The sequence below is a fragment of the Fistularia commersonii genome, chromosome 33, assembly GCF_037954325.1.
Source record: "Fistularia commersonii isolate RoL2024-O1a breed Wild chromosome 33, RoL_Fcom_v1.0, whole genome shotgun sequence".
NCBI lineage: Eukaryota > Metazoa > Chordata > Actinopteri > Syngnathiformes > Fistulariidae > Fistularia > Fistularia commersonii.
Genome location: NC_141316.1, coordinates 10,072,833 through 10,096,677, shown reverse-complemented (window position 1 = coordinate 10,096,677; position 23,845 = coordinate 10,072,833). Strand labels below are relative to the sequence as shown.

Sequence of the window (23,845 nt, the reverse complement as noted above, 5' to 3'; positions counted from 1 at the left end):
GGGTCGGCCTCCGGAGAACGACACGTGAAAAAATACACTGAAAAATACAGCTTTTTCTGCAAACCGGGTCACCGACTGCCGCCGTTTTAGCAGAGCAACACATGTAGAAGTAGAACCTACTCATTCACAGGTCATATAGAGACACACAACCGTTGCCTCTTTGGACGTCTCGGCTTCCTCAGCTTCCCAACGATGGACTTGCAAAGCAGGAAGCGTCTTTCTGTGAGCCAAAGCGTGAAAAAGCGTGATGCTTCACAGAAAGCGCTGCCCCTCCCACTTGTCACCCACCAGCCTTCGACAAGAGTTCTGCAATCTTCTCTCAACATCTTACTACTTGTCAACTCCCCGCTATAACCGTCTGGTGAGGGCGGCATGAAGGTACATGGGTGGATCACGATGGACTCGGTCCTTTCTGCAGCCACGCTCTTGTCAGGTAAGGTGGTTATTTTGTTAATTCGTCGGCCGACTCGTGCCGAATGAAGACGATCGTGCGTTAAATTCTCGGTCGCCTTATTTTCTGGTGTCCTTTGCTACTCTGCCACCATGCAGAGCTTTAAAAAGAGTGTCTTTGAATAAAGCAAAATAAATCCCAAGAGGTTGGATTCTGACAGCGATCAAAATACCGAGCATTTTTCTTGCCATGAAACAATCATGGGGAACATTTTTCGAAATGCAATCAAATAAATGAGTGACCGTGTGTTCATGTTTTAAAGCTAAGTTAGACCGAGAAGCCCTGCTTTCATGAGTCGTGCAATTACTCCGTATGTTGTCAAGGGATTCGTCATTTCACAAAATTCCGATGTTGCAATGAAACGCATTCTAAAAAAGGGAAGAAACCGCAGGAAAAAAAACCTTCACGAAATGATGAGCGACAAGAGGAAGAATCCCAGACAAACTCAGTAGATCAACAGATGTGAGGGCACAGAAAAGAAACAAGAAACAGGCAGGAAACCAAATACAGGTTTGACCAATTTTTGGGTTCGGGGTTGGTTCGGCCTCTCCTCCGCACGGAAAGTAGAGCAAACTTATCCTCGAATCTTTGGCCATCGATCCTGCATTTGCAAAGTTGCAATGCCCAGAGCGCCAATCAGGTTTCCTCCCGTTCTATCCTTCAGCGTTGAACGCGGCGCTGTGCTTCAACATTGACCCGGTGGCCTGGAAGTCCCTGCAGAACCCTGCAGCGGGCTTCGGATACCAAGTGGTGCAAAGACCACCGTTGTGAGTAAACACGCCGCGGGATTTTCTACCACGGCCGCCGGCTCGCCGCCTCCGAACCCGCCTGTCGACCCCCGCCCACCGCAAACCCGCTCGATGCTTCACACCCGGTTCACAGGATCAGTCTTGATGACAGGTTTTACTTCCTCAGCTTACTCATAAGTGCCCCGCTGGAACAGCACTCACGAGACAGAAAGGGGAAATTATTCCGATGTACCACAAATGTCTGCACTGACCTGCCGGTCCAAGGTGAGCTCTTGGAATTCCTCTATCTGACATTGCCACCTCTTTTTCTGATGAAATTGTCCACTTGCGGAGCGCGAGAAAGTCGTCCGGCGCTGCAGTGAGACCTCGGGGTAGATGTTTGTGCCGGTAACCGACCGAATCTCTATCGAAACGCAGTACCGGACTTTGCAGTCAACATGTCCCTGGGTCTGTCCATGACCAGCGACCCCGTCACGCAGAACGCTGTGGTAAGTAGCTTCGCCTGAAGCGACAATGCAAACAACCCAACCACCACGCAGGCTCAAACAGACAACATGGTGGTGGATTACAGTTCACTTGATTCAGAAAAAAATAATAAAATATCTGAACCGGACCATCGCCGACGGCTCCACCATCCTGGAGGATGTTATAAAACCTTGCATTCAGAGAGTTTTATTTCTATCGATAGCGATGATGCTGTCAAACCCTTCCTTCTCCCCAGGCGTGTGGTCCAACCATCCCGAAGGCCTGCAGCAGCATCACCATGTACCAGGGTGTGTGTGTCCACATCGACCAGAAGGATACTATCACAGGCCCTTATCCTTCTGCTCTCGAAGGTGTGTCTTTTTGTCTGCTTTCATTTCCTGTAGATGGAAGCGGTTTACGTACGTAGATCTTTTATCACCTGTGCTTGTCAACCGCCAGAGTGTCCGGCCCTGGCAGACATCGCCTTCCTGCTGGACGGCTCGGGCAGTGTGGTCCAACAAGACTTTACGAGGATGAAGGATTTTGTGAAAAGCATGGTCACATCGTTTCTGGGGAAGGATGTTCGGGTAGGACGGGAACGCCCTTCCTGGGTTGTCGGAGGAACGGACTCCTACCCGCCTCCATCGCTTGTGACAGATTTTACATTTCTTCCCCCAGTTCTCCATTACGCAGTTTTCACAATACACCACCATCCATTCCTACTTCAGCAATTTCTTTGACGGGAATTGGAAAAGAAAGATTGATGGAATTAAGCAGTTGACAGGGCTCACTAACACGGCTGCTGCCATCAGGCGTGTTGTGTAAGTGACGTTGCTTCCTCGGTCCCAAGGAGAAGGATACCTTACTTACAGTTATTTTACAACCCTCAGAAACAAACACTTATTTTAGACCTCTTCTCGAACAGCAACGACGTCTTCGATCCTAAGGCCGGGTCCAGGTCAGGTGTGACCAAGGTCTTGCTGGTCATTACGGACGGGGAGTCCACTGACTCTCAGTTCTTGAACTCGGCAGTATCCCTGGCTAACCGAAAAAACATTGTTCGATTTGCTATCGGGGTGAGTTTAATCCACGCATTTCTGGTGCCCCCCCCCCCGCGCCACAGCCAATCATCTACCTCCATTGAACCCTACAGCCAATCGACAGCCTCCGTTGTTTGCTTTTGCTAGATCTATGAATGCCCAGCGCTAAGTCAACATATCCATCATATCAGCAGCGCATTTCTTCTTGATTTACACCGATAAAGCATTGCTAAAGCCTCTTTTTGGTCAAATTTACAATTGTTGACTTTTCTAATCACTTCTCTTTATATGGAAGTTGTGATTTTGGAAGCTTCGCTCACAGAGGGGAATTTCTGTGCTGCAAAAAATGAAAAACCGTAATAGCTTTTCTCCACATCCTCAGGTAGGAAACGCATTTTCTCATTCCAAGGCAAGAGAAGAACTGGAAACCATAGCTTCGTCAGTAAATAACGTCTTCCAGGTGGACAACTTTGCTGCTCTTGACCAAATTAAGAACACTTTGCAGGATCGGATCTTTGCAATTGAAGGTACGTTTTGATTTTTTAAGTTTATTAACGGGAAAAAAAAACAAAAACGCATCCCTACACATTGACCCCCGATCAGAGACGCCGGCCCAGGCAAAGGGTTTCGTGGCCTCAAGTTGGGCAAAAAAAAATTAACCTTCAAAAATAAGAAAAACGAGTTGCTACTATTGACTCTTAAAAATGGAAAAGTTGATGCAAATGTAAAGCAATGTCCAATTTATATTACTACAGATGAAAATACCAAAAAGTTCCCCTCGCTACCTGCTTGCAAATCATCATTTATCATTATTAGGGTATTTATCACTTTTCAGATTTTTTTTCTTAAGCATTACAATTGAATGCTGTGCATTATAAATTAAATACGACGTTAAAAAACAATGCTATTTCATCTGTTTTGCAAGTGTACGGAAATTGCCGACGGAGGTGGGGCCCATATACAGGACTGTCTCAGAAAATTAGAATATTGTGATAAAGTTCTTTATCTTCTGTAATGCAATTACAAAAACAAAAATGTCATACATTCTGGATTCAGTACAAATCAACTGAAATATTGCAAGCATTTAATTACTTTAATATTGCTGGTTATGGCTTAAATCTTAAGAAAACGGTAAGAAAAAATCCGATCTCAAAATATTAGAATATTATGAAAAAGTAGTTTTTGTTTTTTTTTATCGCAGTATAGAAGATAAAGAACTTCATCACAATATTCTAATTTTCGTCCATTTGGACCTGAACTCACCAAGAGAGATTTACCAGATATTTCCCAATAATCCAATTTATAATTTTGCACATTTTGTTGCTGCAGGGTCTAAAACGGGCGGAGCGACTCTGAGGACGGAAATGGCCCAGCTGGGATTCAGCGCAGCCTTCCTGCTCGGGGTGATTAAAAAAAAAACCTCACACACAAGATACTGGAGTGTGTTTGCCACCTTTTACGTCCACGAAGCGGAAACATCCGTATTTGATGCGTCGGCTCAACGTTTCAGGCCTTCCAGCTGGCTGTCGTCGGAGCCAACCAATGGAGCGGAGGGTTCATGGAATACACACTGCAAGGCGGCAAGATGAAGTCCTACATGCCCGCGGACCTGCAGGCCGACAGTTATATGGGTAGGACCAGAAGATCGAACGCGTGATGTGACGGAGTTTGGAGGTTTCCTTTTTGTAAATAGCACATTTTGAGACATATTTACCGTCTGGCACGGTTTGCCCGTTCTAACCGGACGTCCAGGTTACTCCATGGCGGTCGCAAAAACGCAACAGGGCCCGCTGACCGTCACCGGCGCTCCTCGATACCAACACAGGGGCATCGCGATCGCGGTCGACCGCGACCTTCAGGAGCAGAGGATCGATCCCTTTCAGTGGGAGGTAAAAGTCGGACGTCGGGACGAGGCGAAGCTCCCGCAGGAGGGCCTTTGACTTGAAACTCTTGAATCTGTTTCTTTGCTCGACAGTTTCAGGTGGGGGAATATTTCGGGGCGGTGGTTCTCGCCATGAACGTGGATCAGGATCGGTTTAGCGACGCGGTTCTGATATCTGCCCCCATGTTCATGGAGGACAACGGGGAGGGAAGGGTTTACGCTTGCAGTCTGGTTGTTACGGTGAGCGGCGCCGCAAATCGGATTCTTTTATTCCCACCTCGGCTCAAACTCTGACTCTTACCGCTACACTTTCACCAGAAAGTGGACTGTCACTTCGATACGCCGACGATACTGAGAGGAGATCCGTCAGAGATGGGAAGGTTCGGCTCTTCTCTGGCTGAACTGCCTGATCTCAACGCCGATGGTTTCAGGGATTTGGCGGTCGGGGCACCGCTGGAGAACGACGGCCAAGGGAGTATCTACATATTCCAGGGCGAAGGGAGAGCGAGGATAAGTCCGTCTTACTCACAGGTCAGCCCAGCTTCGGTTTGCCGTCTCCAAATGACATGTACCTTTTGTAAATTTAGATTCTGAAATACAGGACAAAACAGAGTAAAGGAAGTTCCCGGATTCTGCAGCCAGGGTTTAAGATTTTAAAAAACGGTTTTTAACTTTCATGATTTAAATGCCTTCATGCCCCAAAGTCTGTCATTATGTAGTTGCACAGCACTTCACACACACACACACACTCACACACAGACAGAGGCAGAGCTGCCACGCAAGATCATCTGGAGCATCTGCAGCCAGGAGGAGCTGCCATGAAACCGCCAACCTTCCAGTTGGATGGAAACCTTCTCTACGGGGCGAAGCATGGCCTGTGAGCCTGCAAAGGGGGGAAAACAGTCCCTTTTTTTTTTTTTTAAATGTAGAAATAAATAGCTTTAGTGCCACTGTAAACGACAAAGTTCCATAGTTTGATTCTTGAAGATCCTTTCACCTCCTCAGAGAATCGCTGGCTCGGAGGTGGAGGCGGGGCTGAAGTTCTTCGGCCTGTCCATCAGCCAGTCGTCTTTTGACCTGAGCTTGGACGGTCTGCCGGACCTGGCTGTGGGATCCAAGGGAGCAGTGGTCCTGCTCAGGTCAGTCCAAGATCCTCCCTGCTCCGCGAACTAATAGATTGACCTTCATCGCGGTCTGAAGTCGAGACTCATTTCAGACCGTGGACGATGTCAAGGAGAAGATAGCTGCTCCTAACAAGAAGATAGAGTCCTGACATGTACCTCCGTTTTCAGATCGCAGCCCATCGTGATGGTTGAAGCTAAGGTGTCCTTTCAGCCGGACAAGATCCCAGTTCAGACCACCGACTGCTCACAACCACTGAGAGCAGAGGCCAGGCTCACCTTCATAATGTCCCGACCCTTGCAAAACTTCTTGGGCGCGCGAGATGGTTATTTTCCCTTCCGCCTACGTCCCTGTATCTTGGCCGACATACGAGACTTTTGAAATACCGTTTTCCATCTCTTCCAGGCAAGGCGAGGATTAATTATACTTTCACGGTGGACGCCACGCGCACGCCTCCCAACAATCGAGCGTACATCCAACCGAAGAACCAGAGGGACGACGGGTCATTGATACTCAGCTCGGCGAAGCCTGAGGTCGCAGGCGTGACGTTCTTCATTGAGGTGAGCCCTTTGAACCGATCGCAAACATCGATGCAAGGGAAAGAGTTTCATCATTCGGTGGCGATGTGATTCCCGAACACTTCGTCCTCGCAGGCTTGCCCGGTAGATGCTCTGAATCCACTTAACAACGAGCTGAGATTCACCTTCGAGGGTTTACCTTCGGCCGAAAATCTCCGCCCCAGTCTTGCCCAACAAGCTCAGATGACAAGCCATCACCTTGTGAGTTGTTTTTGGAGACGCCGTTTCTCAATGAGCAGCAGCCTCTGCTGGCAGAGTGGAGTAGGAGATGGGATTGCAGAGAGTGACTGTACTGTAGTGGCCGAGGTCTAGTTTTCCATCGGTAAAAGACAGAAGGTCACTTGCTGATCTGCTGTCGTAGTCGTGTCTGACTTGTATGCTTACGGTGGAAGAGGAGTTGCTGCGAAGATGAAGAAGAACGGGGGCTTTGAGTTTCGGAGTGTTGCAAAATATGAAAATGACCCAAGTTTCTTTAAAAATCGGCAGCATATGAAAATTTCATTTCTCTTTGAAACGCTCTATTATCACTCTTTTTGCGCAACAGTAAAATGCAAGATTGAGTCTGAAGTATGTCCCAGAAAGGTCTTACTATTTAATCGAAGTTGCTCAGTCTTTGCTGAATGACTGTTACTGACAGGATTCAAGGGTTTTGAGATGGTTCAAGTGCATACAGTTGAAAAACAGCCGACGTGCTTATTTAAAAACTACAAATTCATCACAATGGCTCAAGGACTTCAGTTGGCAGTGACACCAATCATTAGTATACAAAGACTCTGTGACGTCTACTTCATACTTGTGTGATTTCACTGTATTTGTGTTTCTCAAACTTCCACGTTTCCCTTCCTTCTGACCTGCGTAGTTAGGATTTGAAAGGAACTGTGGCACCGACAACAAATGTGAAGATAACCTGAGGGTGGACTTTAATTTCACAAGGTGAGGCAGTCGCTCTCTGCACGGTTCCCCTTCTGCTTCCTGAGCTACAGTTGCAAAAACTCCGCCTCCACCTTCGCGTCTCTCAGGTCCACGGAGGTCAGGGTGGGCATCGACGAACTGCTGAACATCACCGTGTCTTTGGAGAACATCGGGGAAAACTCTTACAACACCCGTGTCCTCCTGAATTATCCGTCAGGGCTCTCGTACAGGAAGTTTGAAAGCCTCCTGGTGAGAAGCGAACCGTTCCGATATTTGGTTCGCTGCCTCAGAGCGATAGAATCGGTTATTTTACTACTGGTTGTTTGTTTATTACAAAGGGAAGGAGTGAGTGCACCTCCTTGGACAGCAGCACGAGCGCAAACCCAGGAAGGACCACGTGCACCATCGACAGACCCATTTTCAAGAGCAACTCAAAGGTTGAAAACCGCCTGTCCAAATCGCGCTCATGAAAAAATCTGCTTTTTTGTTTTGAGCTTCATAAAAGGTCCGAATGAAATTCTTTCATTTGAAAAACCTCCAGAACGTCTTCATCGTATCCTACGGGATCGAGGCCGATATCCTGCTGGAGAGACAGATTTTCATCAACGCCTCGGCCGAAAGGTAGCTCTCCTGTCCGCAAGAGGAGATACCAACATGCCCACGTGCACGCGTGATCTTTCCACCTCTATTCCAGTGGGAACCAGGAACATGCTCCGTCGAGCAAACTCTCCAAGACGGAGGTCATAGCCGTGAAGCACAGCATCTATGTCACCATGGAGAGGTTTGTGTTGTTGAAGATATGAAGGGTTAGGATCATCGAAGAGCAAAGGGTGGTTAATCTCAAGATGAAACATCTGCTCAGCTCCCACAGCTACACCAACTTCACCTTCGGAAAGAACAAGTTACAGAAACCGACGCGGCAATCGATATTGGTAATATATTGAGCGATATCAGTCATTTGGACTCCTTCGGGCTTCAGCCGTTCCACCGAGCGTGACCACTTACATCCCTTTCTTCAGGTGTCTAATGTTGTCAGAGCGGTGAATTTGACCCTGGTGATTAGGGTGCCAATAAAGCTGGGCCGTGAAGACATCTGGTCAGATGCCAGCAGTTTGGAGGTAAAATCTTGGGGAAGGAGACCAGCGAGTCCAGGACAAAGAGTGTCAAATGATGTCGATTTAAAGGAACCGTAGCCTCCTGGGTGGGCGGAGATAAAGAAGGAGGGGGATCTTTAAGACCAAGCCATGTTAGATGGTCAAGGAGATCAAGTCAGATAAAAGTGTTTTGGGCCTGGACTGAGGAGGGACCGTGAAGATCTGGGCAGAAGGATGCTGAGGTTGGAGGGCCAGAGGAAGACCAGATAGCAGATTTATGGATGGTGGGAAAGAAGACATGGAGTTAGCTGGTGTGAGAACAGCAGGTTAGATGGAGGCAGGGGATTCGCTGTGGCCGCTGAAGGCAGCAGAAAGGCAGGTAGTCCAAGCCTCCTGAGTGGACACGGGAATCAAGTTTCCGCCAAATTTGACATCAATCTACTGTCTTTCAGATCCCAGAGTGCAAAATACACAGCGATGAGGATCCTACGGTCACAGATTTTGTTCCCAAGATAAAGAAAGACAAAATAGTGGTAAGCTTGTCTGGTACCTACAGTCTGGTACCGCTGGAGTGTGTTCCCAAATACCAGTCCCTTCTCTTCACTACAGGACTGCTCTGTGGCCAGATGCAGGGTCTTCAACTGCAACAGGTTCATGGGGCGACAGGAGAGAAAACAATATGAAATCAGCGCCAACGTTAGTTCAGGATGGATAGAGCAGGTATTTATCCGGCGCATATCAATAATCGGAAATGACGGCCATGTTTAACCGACGGAGACGAAGAGGTAGCTGAGTTCTTATTTGTCCTCCGTCTCCACCGCCATCCAATAGATCGGACTTCAGACAGCTAAGTTTGTTTTGACCAGCACGGCCACTCTGCAGTACGACAACACGCGGTACATCTTCTACTCGACGGGCTCCAGTAGTAAATCTCCTTTACACAAGGTAGTTACACAACAGATTCCCACAGTGGACCGAGCCGGTACGTGGGATTTGATAAGAGCTTCCCACCTCTCAGATCGAGGCGGAGGTGCAAGTGTATCCCGAAGTGGATTTCACCAAGGAGATCGTTGGGGGATCCCTAGGAGGCCTTGTTTTGGTCGCCCTGCTCACCGCCGGCCTGTACAAGGCGAGATCCCTTTTTGTACACTTCTTCAGTTAAAGTCTTACATTGCAAATGTGTCTATTTGTTGTATAAATCTGTTTCCTCTCCCCTCATAGGCTGGATTTTTCAACAGCAAATACAAACAGTTGATGGATGAAGGAGCGAATGCAGGCAACACAACATCCGCTGAAAACCCTCAAGGACTGGAGACGCAAACATGAAACCCATTTAAAAACAACCACTTTGCCAGCGTCACCATTTGCAGCCGGAGCGCACGTTTCATGAATTACCAAGTATTTTCACTTAATTCGAGTTTTGCAATAGTTTTCAGCAGCAGCAGAGACATGATCCCAAGTGTCTTACGTAGATACTGTATTAACATGAGCCAATACAGCCAATCTTTACAGGCGCCACGAGTTCGGAGACCCAAAAGCAGTTCGGAAAACAAAACTAGCGTGAAAATGTCGAGCGCTTGGAATATTGTATGCAGTCTGTGACTGCCTGTCCGGTCCTATGACACCTAAAAGTGCAGCCTTGTTTCCCCTCCCTGCCTTCAGATGAAGCAAAAGTCGCCAGCTAACCAAGAAACCATCCAGTCAAAAATAAAGGGAATTATAAAATATATGTACACAGTATGTTCAGACAGTATTTCGACCCCCTCCATTTGACCAAACCTTGCTCCTTTGCACACGATTTCTAAAAACAATCAACTTCATTTGTTCCCCTCATCAATTGACGGTAATCATCTCCTCAGAAAAACCAAAAAAACCCCATGGACAAGAGTAAACATACCAAACTGTTTATCCGTGGAAGTGCCTTTTGATGTAAGACAGTCACCAGTCCTTTTGGGAATGACGCCCAATTTTTTTTCCCATACCTGGATTTGGGGATTTTCCAGCCACTCTTCCTTGCGCACCCTCTCCTCTCCTGGGATGGCTGGGGAACATTGGAGCTGAGATGTTGAAAGGTCTCCCCGGAGGTGTTCAATGGGGTTGAAGTCAGAACTCTGGCTGGGCCATTCAAGAAAATTCACTGAGCTGGTCCTAAGCCTCCCCTGGGGTAATTTGGCTGGGCTTGGGGTCATTGTCCTGTGGGACAGTGAACCTTCAGCCCAGTCTGAGCGGACTGCACTAGCTTTTCTTCCAGGATCTTCCCATTTCACTGCATTCATGTCCCTCAGCATGAAGCTGCCACCATCATGCTTCAGTGCTGGAGTAGTATTTGGCAGGTGATGAGTGGTGCCTTGTTTCCTCCACACAAACTGCTTAGAACTGAAGCAAAAGACTTCAATTTTGGCCTCATCTGACCAGATAATCTTGTTTTCTCACAGTCTGGGAGTCTTTTTGGTGCTTTTTTTTTTTGTTGCAAATTCTATGTGGGCGTCCATGTGTTTTGCATGAAGGAGCTTTCATTGGGCCACCTCAGCAAGAGTCCTGGTTCTTCTTCTTCTTTCGGTCTTCCCTTGAGATGTCACCACAGCGAGTCAACTTTCTCCATCTAACCCTATTCTCTGGATCCTCCTCTCTCACACCAACTACCTTCATATCCTCTCTCACGACATCCATAAATCTTCTCTTTGGTCTTCCTCCAGACCTCTTGCCTGGCAGCTCCAATTCCAGCATCCGTCTACCAATATATTCTCTATCCCTCCTCTGTCCATGACCCAACCATCTCAGTCTGGCTTCTCTGACCTTCTCTCCAAAACATCTAACATGTGCCGTTCTTCTGATAGACTCATTCCTGATCCTCTCCATCCTGGTCACTCCCAAAGAGAACCTCAACATCTTCATCTCTGCAACCTCTACTTCTGCCTGCTGTCTTTTGGTCATTGGAACAGTTTCTAGTCCAAACATCATCGCTGGTCTCACCACTGTCTTGTACACCTTTCCTTTTATTCTGGCTGATGTTCTTCTATCACATAGTTGCCCCGCACTAATTCCATTTCATAATGATGGAGGCCACGGTGTTCTTTGGACAGAAATTTTTGAAGCGCCGACCATATCTGTGCCCTGCCGTGGATTCATCTGAGCTGTGAGGCCTTGTGAGGCAGGTGCTCGCCTTTCCCGATCACGTCCAATCAGTCTAATGGAACACAGCTGGACTCCGATGGCTGATCTCGATGTTGCTGGAAAAGCAACAGAGTTAAACAGCGTGGGGTCTGAACAGCTTTGCTTATTAAAAAAAATGCAAAAATGTCTATAATCTGTTTTTGATGTCACTATGGGATGTTCACCGTGCACTGATGAGGAAAAGGTGAAAAATCGCAGGGGGGTCTGAGTACTTCCCAAATGTACCTGTATATATACAACAAGCACATATATTAGAGATATACTATACAGAATTTAAATGCCCCAACAGTGACTTCGGAAGATGAAGGTCAGAGTGGCGACAGTTTACACTTCAGCCACAAGTGGAATAACTTTTAGATGTTCAAAGCTATATTTGTGTATTTATTCAGTCCAGAGTGTACACACACACACACACACACACACAGTACATTGGAGCTAACCAAATACTTGCATGTACCGGCAAATAAAAAATTCTTTAGAATCTACAAGTGCAATGAAATACTCAATGCTGGCATGAAATAAACACCAAGTTTCAAACACAATGCTTCATCAACATTTTTTACCCGTTGTTCACTCATGTCAGAGGTCAAGAGGTGGTGTTTTCTTGATGCCGACATGAGTAATAATGCAATAAAGATAAATAGGACTGTTTGAAGGTCTGGTTCACCTCGACGGTTAAATACAAAGATGGGAGAACACGCATGGAAAAAGGAACGTTGAGGCAATAGCCACAAAGAAAGGGAAGACTGAGAAGGAACGGCATGAAGGGCCTCCTGACGCAGTGCCTGCAGGAGACGGCATGTCGGCTACGGTCTCTTTTATGAACGATCCAAAGTTCGAAGTCTTGGCAAAGACCTGAACATCGGCACGCTGAGATCGACCCGCCCCTGATGTCACGACAGCCGCCAGGTACCAAGATGCATCCGACTTGCACAGCAATGGACCTCCAAGATCTCCCTGCAGAAGGGAATAGAAGGCGTTGGAGAAGATCTCGGCGCAGAAAGCGATTGTCCTCGAAAGCAGTGAAGAATAACACGAATCTAAAACAGTTGAGAAACATCTATGAATAGGATAAATGATGTGAATACCTGCTGAAGGTCCATGCCGTCAGTGCATATGTTCCTGGATTCTGACACATTTCCACACTTTACGACACTGGTTTGAAGGTCTCGAAGCCCCTTGCCGGCTTGATCAGTGCCCGGAAAAATCCCAGCTATTCATGCCGAGACAGATATCTCTATTTACCATCAAGCCACATGATGAGGTTACCATAAAGATGCAGTAAATATGACCTGCATCACCATGTAAGCCAGATATTTCTTCGCTCTTACCGTCCCTCTTGCTCATGTCCCCCCAGCCTGCAATCCAGCATTGAGTTCCAGCTGGGAAGGTCCCGGTGTCGGTAGTATCCACGCACACAGGCTGAACGTAATCTTGGTAGGTGACCGGTCTGTCCAGCTGAAGCAGTGCAATATTGGAGCTGGTCATTTTGCTCACTGTAATGTTCACAGTTGCCAAAGACATGGAAAATGTTTCCAAGGCGTTTGTTGAGCGTTGATGGCCCAGATATACGGTCCATTCACCGACATCGGGATTCGGCCTGTTGGGTGTATGGATTGTATTACCGCAGGGTCAGCTTCCTTCCACTGGATACAGATGAAATACAAAGGGTTTGTATACTCACTCCGAGAAGCACTGGGCAGAAGTGAGGACAAAGTTGTCAGAAATTAGGCTTCCTGCACATGTAAAATCACCATTTTTATGAATACGAGCAATCCATGGCCATGTTCCCCCGGGAACGATGCCGCTGTCGCCTACTGCTCGACTGTTCATGGGTGCATCACCACAGATTGCCTCTGAAAGAGACAAGAGGTACGAAAAATAAAATGTATTAATTTTGGGGAATTCTAGACAAAACATGTATGTCTTCTTTAATTCAAACACATGAAGGACACCCAAAACATGGATGGGCGATTGTACTTTGGCTCGTTGTCGGAGAAACTGGTAGACCGGGACAGGTGAAGCTGCTGTCCGTGTCCGACCCGCCAGAGAAAAACTGGACAAAGCCTGGCTTATCAGAGCGGATGTGGGAGTTGATCCAGGACTGGTAGCTGGACACTCTGGAATAGACTCCTGGCAGGTTGGGACGAGCACAGCCAAAACCAAAACTGACAATGCCGGACTGGACCCAGACAGGGCCCTGCTTGCTCATCATTGGACCCCCAGAGTCACCCTGCACATATGGACATAAACACATTGCCAAATATCCAAGAAACGCAGGTGTACTCAATCAATAGTGGACATACTGGTAGAAGAAGTAGCCTACCTGACAGGAGTCTTTCCCTCCTTCCAGAAGCCCTGCACAGATCATGTTGTCGGTGACTGTTCCCACTCCGTTGAGACACTTACACTGTCGGTCTCCCACAACGGGCACCTCCACCTCTTGCAGGGTTTGAGGGAAGGGGAGCAATACTGATGGGCCAACCGCAAGACAAACACATCAGACATTGTCCAAGGGATGCTTGAAGGTACCAAGGCTAAAAGAAAACCTGAGAGATCAAGTCAAGCCTTCCCACCTCCCTCCCTGACGGTGCCCCAGCCAGTGACCCAGCTGTCTGTTCCACTGTTGAACACACTGCCACTGGCTGCCAGACACACTGGTCTGATGTAATCTGTGAACTGGACTGGTGAGGAGAGCCGCAGCAGAGCGATGTCATTGTCGTTGGTGTCAGAGTCGTACTTTGGATGTAAAATGATTTGAGCCACAGTCCTGGACACTTCGTTTGGGTTTTCACCCAGCAGGTTCTGACGGCCCACAGAAACACTCCATCTTGTTATTCTATAGAAAAAGAAAAAGAGTCCAGGAGTATACAGGACATAATGTCCGATGATAGCTTATCTTTAGGAGTGCTATGGTGGCTCATTTCAGACTTTCCTACCTGAAGAAGCAGTGGGCAGCAGACATCACCCACTCCCTGTTGATGAGGGAACCACCACAAAAATGTCGTCCAAAGCTTTGCAGACTAACTTGCCAGGGCCAACTCCCTGCCGGTGCATCCTCACCTCCGACTATCCTGCTGTTCAGTGGAGTGATGCCACATACTGCAAAAATGATATAGTGTTACTTGTATGAAGATACCTATTGCTTGTTTTATGCCTATCTGCCTCACTCAGTAGGCCGGTGGGTTTGTCTGAGCATCACCTTGACGTCAACAAAATGTACATCTCCTGTTGAACTGACTTCTACAATTGCCATCGATTCCCTTTTTGGGGTGGGTTACCTCACTCGCAGCCCTCTTAGAAACTATGTTTGGAATTTCTAATTGGTCTTTTAGATGCTGACCAGAGGTCAAGGCTTCATCTGTTGTAACCATGCTAAAGTGCTCGTCCTTTCTTTGGAAGTAGTTGCTTTCACTGACCGACCTGGAACCTTAACACCAGGGATGGAATGTTTATGCTTATGCTGAAAGTCTCATCTGCAGCCTAATTTGGGAACGTTGGCAGTGGCTTGGCTGGAGGGCAAGTATGCTAAGGGTTGACCGATGAAGGGGAAAACAATGAGGATGAGGAAGACAAACGTACACTCAGCCCTTGATACGTAGGGTGGTAGTTCGGAAGTTGTCGTTGGTTCTGCAGTACCAGGAACACTCGTGACTGGAGGAGGTAGACCGGGACAGGTGAAGCTGATGTCCGAGTCCGACCCGCCAGAGAAAAACTGGACAAAGCCTGGCTTATCAGAATGGATGTGGGAGTCGATCCAGGACTGGTGGCTGGACACTCTGGAATAGACTCCTGGCAGGTTGGGACGAGCACAGCCAAAACCAAAACTGACAATGCCGGACTGGACCCAGACAGGGCCCTGCTTGCTCATCATTGGACCCCCAGAGTAACCCTGCACACATGGACATAAACGCATTGCCAAATTTCCAAGAGACGCAGGTGTGCTCATTCAATAGTGGACATACTGGTAGAAGAAGTAGCCTACATGACAGGGGCCTTTCCCTCCTTCCAGAAGTCCTGCACAGATCATGTTGTCGGTGACTTTTCCCACTCCGTTGAGACACTTACACTGTCGGTCTCCCACAACGGGCACCTCCACCTCTTGCAGGGTTTGAGGGAAGGGGAGCGACACTGATGGGCCAACTGCAAGACAAACACATCAGACATTGTCCAAGGGATGCTTGAAGGTACCAAGGCTAAAAGAAAAGCTGAGAGATCAAGTCAAGCCTTCCCACCTCCCTCCCTGACGGTGCCCCAGCCAGTGACCCAGCTGTCTGTTCCACTGTTGAACACACTGCCACTGGCTGCCAGACACACTGGTCTGATGTAATCTGTGAACTGGACTGGTGAGGAGAGCCGCAGCAGAGCGATGTCATTGCCGTTGGTGTAAGTGTCGTACTTTGGATGTAAAATGATTTGAGCCACAGTCCTGGACACTTCGTTTGGGTTTTCACCCTGCAGGTTTTGGCGGCCCACAGAAACACTCCATCTTGTTATTCTATAGAAAAAGAAAAAGAGTCCAGGAGTATACAGGACATAATGTCCAATGATAGCTTATCTTTAGGAGTGCTATGGTGGCTCATTTCAGACTTTCCTACCTGGAGAAGCAGTGGGCAGCAGACATCACCCACTCCCTGTTGATGAGGGAACCACCACAAATATGTCCTCCAAACCTTTGCAGACTAACTTGCCAGGGCCAACTCCCTGCCGGTGCATCCTCACCTCCGACTATCCTGCTGTTCAGTGGACTGATGCCACATACTGCAAAATGATATAGTGTTACTTGTATGAAGATACCTATTGCTTGTTTTATGCCTGTCTGCCTCACTCAGTAGGCCGGTGGGTTTGTCTGAGCACCACCTTGACGTCAACAAAATGTACATCTCCTGTTGAACTGACTTCTACAATTGCCATCAATTCCCTTTTTGGGGTGGGTTACCTCACTCGCAGCCCTCTTAGAAACTATGTTTGGAATTTTTCTAATTGGCCTTTTAGATGCTGACCAGAGGTCAAGGCTTCATCTGTTGTAACCATGCTAAAGTGCTCGTCCTTTCTTTGGAAGTAGTTGCTTTCACTGACCGACCTGGAACCTTAACACCAGGGATGGAATGTTTATGCTTATGCTGGAAGTCTCATCTGCAGCCTAATTTGGGAACGTTGGCAGTGGCTTGGCTGGAGGGCAAGTATGCTAAGGGTTGACCGATGAAGGAGAAAACAATGAGGATGAGGAAGACAAACGTACACTCAGCACTTGATACGTAGGGTGGTAGTTCGGAAGTTGTCGTTGGTTCTGCAGTACCAGGAACACTCGTGACTGGAGGAGGTAGACCGGTACAGGTGAAGCTGCTGTCCGAGTCCGACCCGCCAGAGAAAAACTGGACAAAGCCTGGCTTATCAGAGTGGATATGGGAGTTGATCCAGGACTGGTAGCTGGACACTCTGGAATAGACTCCTGGCAGGTTGGGACGAGCACAGCCAAAACCAAAACTGACAATGCCGGACTGGACCCAGACAGGGCCCTGCTTGCTCATCATTGGACCCCCAGAGTCACCCTGCACATATGGACATAAACGCATTGCCAAATATCCAAGAAACGCAGGTGTGCTCATTCAATAGTGGACATACTGGTAGAAGAAGTAGCCTACCTGACAGGAGTCTTTCCCTCCTTCCAGAAGCCCTGCACAGATCATGTTGTCGGTGACTTTTCCCACTCCGTTGAGACACTTACACTGTCGGTCTCCCACAACGGGCACCTCCACCTCTTGCAGGGTTTGAGGGAAGGGGAGCGACACTGATGGGCCAACCACAAGACAAACACATCAGACATTGTCCAAGGGATGCTTGAAGGTACCAAGGCTAAAAGAGAAGCTGAGAGATCAAGTCAAGCCTTCCCACCTCCCTCCCTGACGGTGCCCCAGCCAGTGACCCAGCTGTCTGTTCCACTGTTGAACACACTGCCACTGGCTGCCAGACACACTGGTCTGATGTAATCTGTGAACTGGACTGGTGAGGAGAGCCGCAGCAGAGCGATGTCATTGTCGTTGGTGTCAGAGTCGTACTTTGGATGTAAAATGATTTGAGCCACAGTCCTGGACACTTCGTTTGGGTTTTCACCCAGCAGGTTCTGACGGCCCACAGAAACACTCCATCTTGTTATTCTATAGAAAAAGAAAAAGAGTCCAGGAGTATACAGGACATAATGTCCGATGATAGCTTATCTTTAGGAGTGCTATGGTGGCTCATTTCAGACTTTCCTACCTGGAGAAGCAGTGGGCAGCAGACATCACCCACTCCCTGTTGATGAGGGAACCACCACAAACATGTCTTCCAAAGCTTTGCAGACTAACTTGCCAGGGCCAACTCCCTGCCGGTGCATCCTCACCTCCGACTATCCTGCTGTTCAGTGGACTGATGCCACATACTGCGAATATCGCAGACAACTTTAAAGAATTGAAAAATCTTCATCTTTAAAATTAATATGAGAGTAAAGTTTGTGTTTTTAAATATTGAACTTGAAGTTTCAGGTGAAGACGGGCTACTCACCGTCAAGCTGGCCGTCTGCTTCTGCAACAAAGACAATTCAACAACCTCAATAATAGCCTTTCACATCTTTCCAATGTAAATTTCAATTTTTACTTTACTTTTCAAGTATAATTATTTGCATTCAGAAAAATACAAATAAAACTGATGATCAACTCCGAAAGGATATTTAAAGTTGAAAGATTGAATTCACTTTTAACTAGAATTCTAGAATCCTCATTTCCGAGCGGCCCGTTTTTTTTTTCTCCCTTTTTAGTTTTGTTTGCATTTCAATTTATTCTTCTCGCTTTCAATTTCTCTCCCACTCTCTTCGGTCAGTATTAGTCCTGCTTCCTCACGATCTTCCTGCTTCCTCATTGATACGATGCCGGACAAAAGGGCGATTTTGACCAGCCTTCATCGAGTTCCTACAGCAAACACAGTTGTTTCCGCAAGAATGACTTACTTGCAGGCAACAAGGCTGCCAGAGTCCAAGCCCAGATCCACGTCCTCAACGCCATCGTGTGAACAAACAAGTCTTTTTTGGTCTTGCTTTATATTCTTGGTCTGACCTGTCAACCGCCACGACTTTGCCCTTCCCAGCATGCGCCGTTTACCGTGACATCTCATCCCATGAACCGTTTCCTTGTTCCTTCTCTCAGTTATTTTACTACAATAGGCAAAACTCTGATATCGATCTGTGATGTAACTTCAAACGTATTTTCGATGCCGCTGAAAAGGATTGGAAGGTTGTTATGATAGTCTGATCGAATAATATAAAGTCAAAGTCGGCTTTATCGTCAATTTCTCCGCGTGATCTGGACATGCAGAGGAATCCAGATGACATTTCTCACAATCCAACGGTAAAGTGCATGAAAATGAAGATTGATATTTGAGCAGCAGCAGAATCCTTTTTTTTTCTTTTACATTATGTGTAATTTATACTGCTTCAAAAAATAAAGGGAACACTTGAACAACACAATGTAACTCCAAGTCAATCACACTTGTGTGAAATCATAGTGTCCACTCAGGAAGCAACACAGATTCATTTTGACTTGTTTTAAGGACGTTACATCAAAGTTGGATCAGCCTGGAGTTTGTTTTTACACTTTAATTTTGAGTGTGATTCCTAATCCAGACCTCCATGGGGTAATACATTTGATTTCCATTGATCATTTTGGTGTGATTTTGTTGTCAGCACATTCAACTGTGTCAAGAGCAAAGTATTTCATAAGAATATTTCATTCATTTAGATCTAGGATGTGTTTTTTAAGTGTTCCCTTAATTTTTTTGAGCAGTGTATATGCAGATGCCGGGAAAATCAATTTCGTGTGGCCTTTGAAAGACAGTTCAGATGACATCCAACCCCACTTATCGAACATCTCAATTTAAGAATTCCAGAATTTCGTAAACCGTGTAAAACCCCGCGCTTGGGAACCAGCCGGTCATGGAACGCTTTCACCAGGTGCGGCAGGAATCTCCTTTGTTTGCGGCACAATCGTGTATTTCAGCGCCTCAGTTTAGAGATAATGGGGTTTCGTGAACAAAACACCTCCGAGGGTGACGGCGTTACGTCAATATGGAGGCCGTCTTGACACCTGCTGAAATGTAGTTATGTGATGATGTCATGGCTTGTGTGTTAAAAATCTACATTAAAAAATAAAAAAAAAAAATCACATTGTGGGCTAAGCTTGAAACGGGTTGTTTCTAAATCAATCCTCCTTAATCGGTTCAATTCTCACATGTCCAAATAGCTCTTGGTGACAAGTTGTCATTGATCCGATAAGAGAAAAAATACCCACATGTGTATATATGTATATATTTATATATAAATACACATATATATATCTATATATACACAGTCAGGTCAATGACTGTTTGATCCCCCTGTGATTTTGCAAGTTGTCCCACTTAGAAATCATGGCGGGTCTAAAAGTTCATCATTGGTGTATTTCCAACGCGAGAGACAATAAAATAAAATTTAAAAAAAAAAACAATAAAAAACCATTTATTTCAAATTTATCATAAATTACAGGGTCATATTAGTATTTGATCCCTTGCTTATCAGCTAGATTTCTTACCGTGAAAGACGTGTTCCTCTGCTTTTAAAGAGCCCAACAACACTCCGCTCATCATTCTAACTGAGTCGCACCAATTTGAGGTTGCTTTCTTAAAGACACCTGTGCACCCCAAAATCCGTCAAAAGTGTAGCAGCCGACATGAAAAAAACCAAAGAGCTGTCAAAAGACACAAGAGACAAAATTGTTGACCTTCACAAGCAGCTTGGTGAAAAAAGAACAACTGTTGGAGCCATTGCCAGAAAATGGAAGAGGCTAATGATGATTGTCAGTGTCCTTCGGACCGGGGCGCCACGCAAGATCTCTCCTCGTGGGGTATCAGTGATGCTAAGAAAGGTGAAGAATCAGCCCAGAACTCAACGTGAGGAGCCGGTCGATGACCTGAAGACAGCTGGGACCACCGTTTCCAAGGCTACTATCAGTAATAACACTGAGACGTCAGGGTTTCAGATCATGCAAGGTTCCCCTGCTTGGGTCGGCACGTGTCAACGCCCGTCTGAAGTTCGCCAGGAACCATCTGGATGATCCAGAGATGAGACCAAAATAGAGCTTTTTGGTCTGAACTCCATTCGCAGTGTTTGGAGGAAGAAGAAGGATGAGTATCATCCCAACAGTGAAGCACAATGCTCCCTCAGTCAGGAGTGTTGAAGATGGGTCGTGGCTGGTCTTCCGACAACGACCCGAAGCACTCGTCCAGGAAACCAAGGAGTGGCTCTGTAAGAAGCATATCGAGGTTCTGGAGCGGCCCGGCCGATCTCCAGACTCCTATCTCCAATAGGATTTGTTCGGCGACCCAAAACCTGAGAGATCTAGACAAGGTCTGGATGGAGGAGTGGGCCAGAATCCCTGCTGCAGTGTTTGCAAACCTGGTGAAGACCTGGTGAAGACCTACTGGAATTGTTATCAAAGGCTTCTGCACCAAATATTATAATTGTTTGAGTCAAGGGATTAAATAATTATTTGACCCCATGATTTACAAATAAATAGGTAAAAAAAAAATCATACAATGTGATTTCCGATCTTTTTTTTTTTTATTCTGTCTCTCACGGTGGAAATGCACTAATGATGAAAATTTTAGACCCATCCATGATTTCTAAGTGGGAGAACTTGCAAATCACTAGGGAATCAAATACTTATTGTCCTGACTGTGTGTATGTATGTATATTTAAATACATATATGCATACATATATGTGTGTATATATATATATACACACATATATATATATATTTTGTTAGTTTTTTTATATTTTTGTTTTTTTAATTGCATTACAGAAGATAAAGAATTTTATCACAATATTCTAATTTGAATCCATATATATATATACACATATATAAGAATAAGAATAAGAATAGGAACAACTTTATTGATCCCGAAGGAAATTGTTGTGCCAGAGTTTCAAGTAAAACATAACAATAATAAATAATAGTAGGAAATTGTAAAAAACTGTAAAAAAAAGGGGGGAGAATAAGAAATACAAATAAAACTATAAATACACACACACACACACACATATATGTATATACATAGAAACTGTCTCAGAAAATTAAAATATTGTGATAAAGTTCTTTATCTTCTGTAATGCAATTAAAAAAAACAAAAGTTACTTTTTCATAATATTCTAATATTTTGAGATAAGATTTTTGAGTTTTCTTAACATTTAAGCCATAATCAGCAATATTAATTAATGAAAGGCTTGCAATATTTTAGTTAATTTGTAATGAATCCAGAATGTATGACATTTTTGTTTTTGTAATTGCATTACAGAAGATAAAGAACTTTATCACTATGGTCTTATTTTCTGGGACAATCCTGTATATACACATTTCTAGGTATATATGTGCATATGTATATATATACACAAATATATATGTACATCCAGGCATTCCGTGTTGTACCTCATGGATCATGTATTGTGCACACTTCAAGCGGAGGTATGCATCTGGCAGTGAGAAGAGACACTTTGAATAGACGTTACATAAGATTCAACGCATGGCTTTTTACTTACACCGGTTTTCAACACTTCCTTCGTGAAGAATCGGTTCTCATGCGACTTCTGATGACGTCTCAGCGAGGGGCCGCACTTGGAGGTTGATGTGAGTCACCGCTGGTTACGGACAAATCTGCTCAGAAGAGTCCGGTTTGACACGAGTGTCTACAACACCTGTGGATACACTCTAGCGTGGAAACACGCACGCGAAGGGTTCGGCTAAATGACCTCTGCGGCCGCAGCTGAATCCTGCGGAAGAGAGGCGAAGTTGTTTACGGCTGAAATAAACTGCAAACCCAAGCAGGATGAGGAAACTCAAAAGAAAAAGGATCTTTAGGATTATTTAGGCGGTTGATTTGTAGGTAAGTTATGCCAGAACAGGAGGCATCAGGCAGTGACTTCATATCACACAGTGAGGAAAGTGTCGACCACAACCTTGCTGTTTTACAAATATCTTCTTGTTTGCTTTGGGCTTTTCCCTTCAGGGGTGGCCACCTTCTCCAGCTGACCCTCTTCTCTGGAACCTCCTCTTTCACACCAACTAGCAATATATTCCCCCTCCCTCTTCCGTCCTAAACATCTACCACGTGCCGTCCCTCTGATGGACTCATTCCTGATCCTATCTGTCCTCATCACTCTTGATTTTATACAAACATATGTGGCTGTTTCACAATACCCCCCGTACCAGTGGTCTATATTTGGCCTGAAGAGGATGTGTTAGTCACCGCTTTTCCTCCCAACAGAGCAGCAGCTGCGGAGGTTACGTTTTTAGTCGAGCTGAATCGGCGATTTTATAGTATTGGAACATGTTACGCGTCAAAACATCCTTTCGTTTTGCTCTTTTGCTGTCTTTTGCGTGGTGGATTCTGCACTAGTGAGCGGTCTTCCAGGACATCACGCTTTTAAGAGCGTTGCATGGAATTCCTGGCCGTGACGGGACGGAAACAAATAAAATAATAATAATAATAATACATAGGATTTGTATGGCGCTCTTCATGGAACTCAAAGACGCATTAGTGAAAGACAGAAGACACAGTAATATCCCTACATACGGCTAGTACCGGGTGGTTTGGAGATGCCGGCCCTCCGGCTTCTGGTGCGTGATGATTTAAACGTACGGCGCCGGTCCCAAGGCTGGAGAGGAGGAAAACCACCTCCCCTGGTGGACACTCTGCACCCTGGTCTGTGGGAAGGAGTGAGATGGGCGAGTTTGATGCCTCCGGAACCCTGCAACTCTGTTTGGAAGGAGTTCGATTTATACCGCTCAAAAAAATAAAGGGAACACTTGAACAACACAATGTAACTCCAAGTGAATCACACTTGTGTGAAATCATAGTGTCCACTCAGGAAGCAACACAGATTCATTTGGACTTGTTTTAAGGACATTACATCAAAGTTGGATCAGCCTGGAGTTTGTTTTTACACTTTAATTTTGAGTGTGATCCCTAATCCAGACCTCCATGGGTTGATACAATTGATTTCCATTGATCATTTTTGTGTGATTTTGTTGTCAGCACATTCAACTGTGTAAAGAGCAAAGTATTTCATGAGAATATTTCATTCATTTAGATCTAGGATGTGTTTTTTAAGTGTTCCCTTTATTTTTTTGAGCAGTGTATTTACTTGGATTAACATTGATTGATTATCTCCACAGCTTATCCTGCAGTGAAGGGTGCAGATGTTCCTGGGCGAGAGGCCGGGTTCACCCTGGACCACGTGGAGGTGCACAACCATCCACCCAGACCACCACGCGTCCTCTCACTCACATCTGGACCACCTGGGTCTCCAGCCA

At 46.0% G+C, this 23,845-nt stretch overlaps 2 protein-coding genes across 2 annotated transcripts; one reads left to right on the top strand and one right to left on the bottom strand.

Moving 5' to 3' along the window:
- The first annotated feature begins 205 nt into the window (after positions 1–205).
- On the top strand, positions 206–10,020 carry LOC147215015 (integrin alpha-M-like). The gene is made up of 30 exons (XM_086140906.1): positions 206–433; positions 1,116–1,218; positions 1,367–1,464; positions 1,618–1,688; positions 1,922–2,036; positions 2,125–2,252; positions 2,344–2,486; positions 2,591–2,741; positions 3,088–3,232; positions 4,035–4,108; positions 4,216–4,336; positions 4,458–4,594; positions 4,681–4,827; positions 4,906–5,118; positions 5,593–5,726; positions 5,880–6,034; positions 6,115–6,269; positions 6,363–6,488; positions 7,147–7,220; positions 7,307–7,448; positions 7,538–7,636; positions 7,741–7,820; positions 7,894–7,980; positions 8,062–8,131; positions 8,219–8,317; positions 8,746–8,826; positions 8,903–9,013; positions 9,125–9,238; positions 9,312–9,422; positions 9,515–10,020. The coding sequence occupies exons 1-30, from the start codon at positions 373–375 to the stop codon at positions 9,617–9,619; spliced, it is 3,450 nt and encodes a 1,149-aa protein (XP_085997032.1). The 5' UTR covers positions 206–372; the 3' UTR covers positions 9,620–10,020.
- A 3,127-nt stretch (positions 10,021–13,147) lies between these two features.
- Positions 13,148–17,751, bottom strand: LOC147215014 (transmembrane protease serine 9-like). Its single transcript, XM_086140251.1, has 13 exons — positions 17,726–17,751; positions 17,363–17,625; positions 17,113–17,258; positions 16,719–17,019; positions 16,066–16,228; positions 15,703–15,950; positions 15,453–15,598; positions 15,050–15,359; positions 14,407–14,569; positions 14,044–14,306; positions 13,794–13,939; positions 13,448–13,700; positions 13,148–13,323 (listed from the first exon to the last, which is right to left on the bottom strand). The coding sequence occupies exons 1-13, from the start codon at positions 17,749–17,751 to the stop codon at positions 13,148–13,150; spliced, it is 2,604 nt and encodes an 867-aa protein (XP_085996377.1).
- Between the last annotated feature and the right edge of the window lie 6,094 nt (positions 17,752–23,845).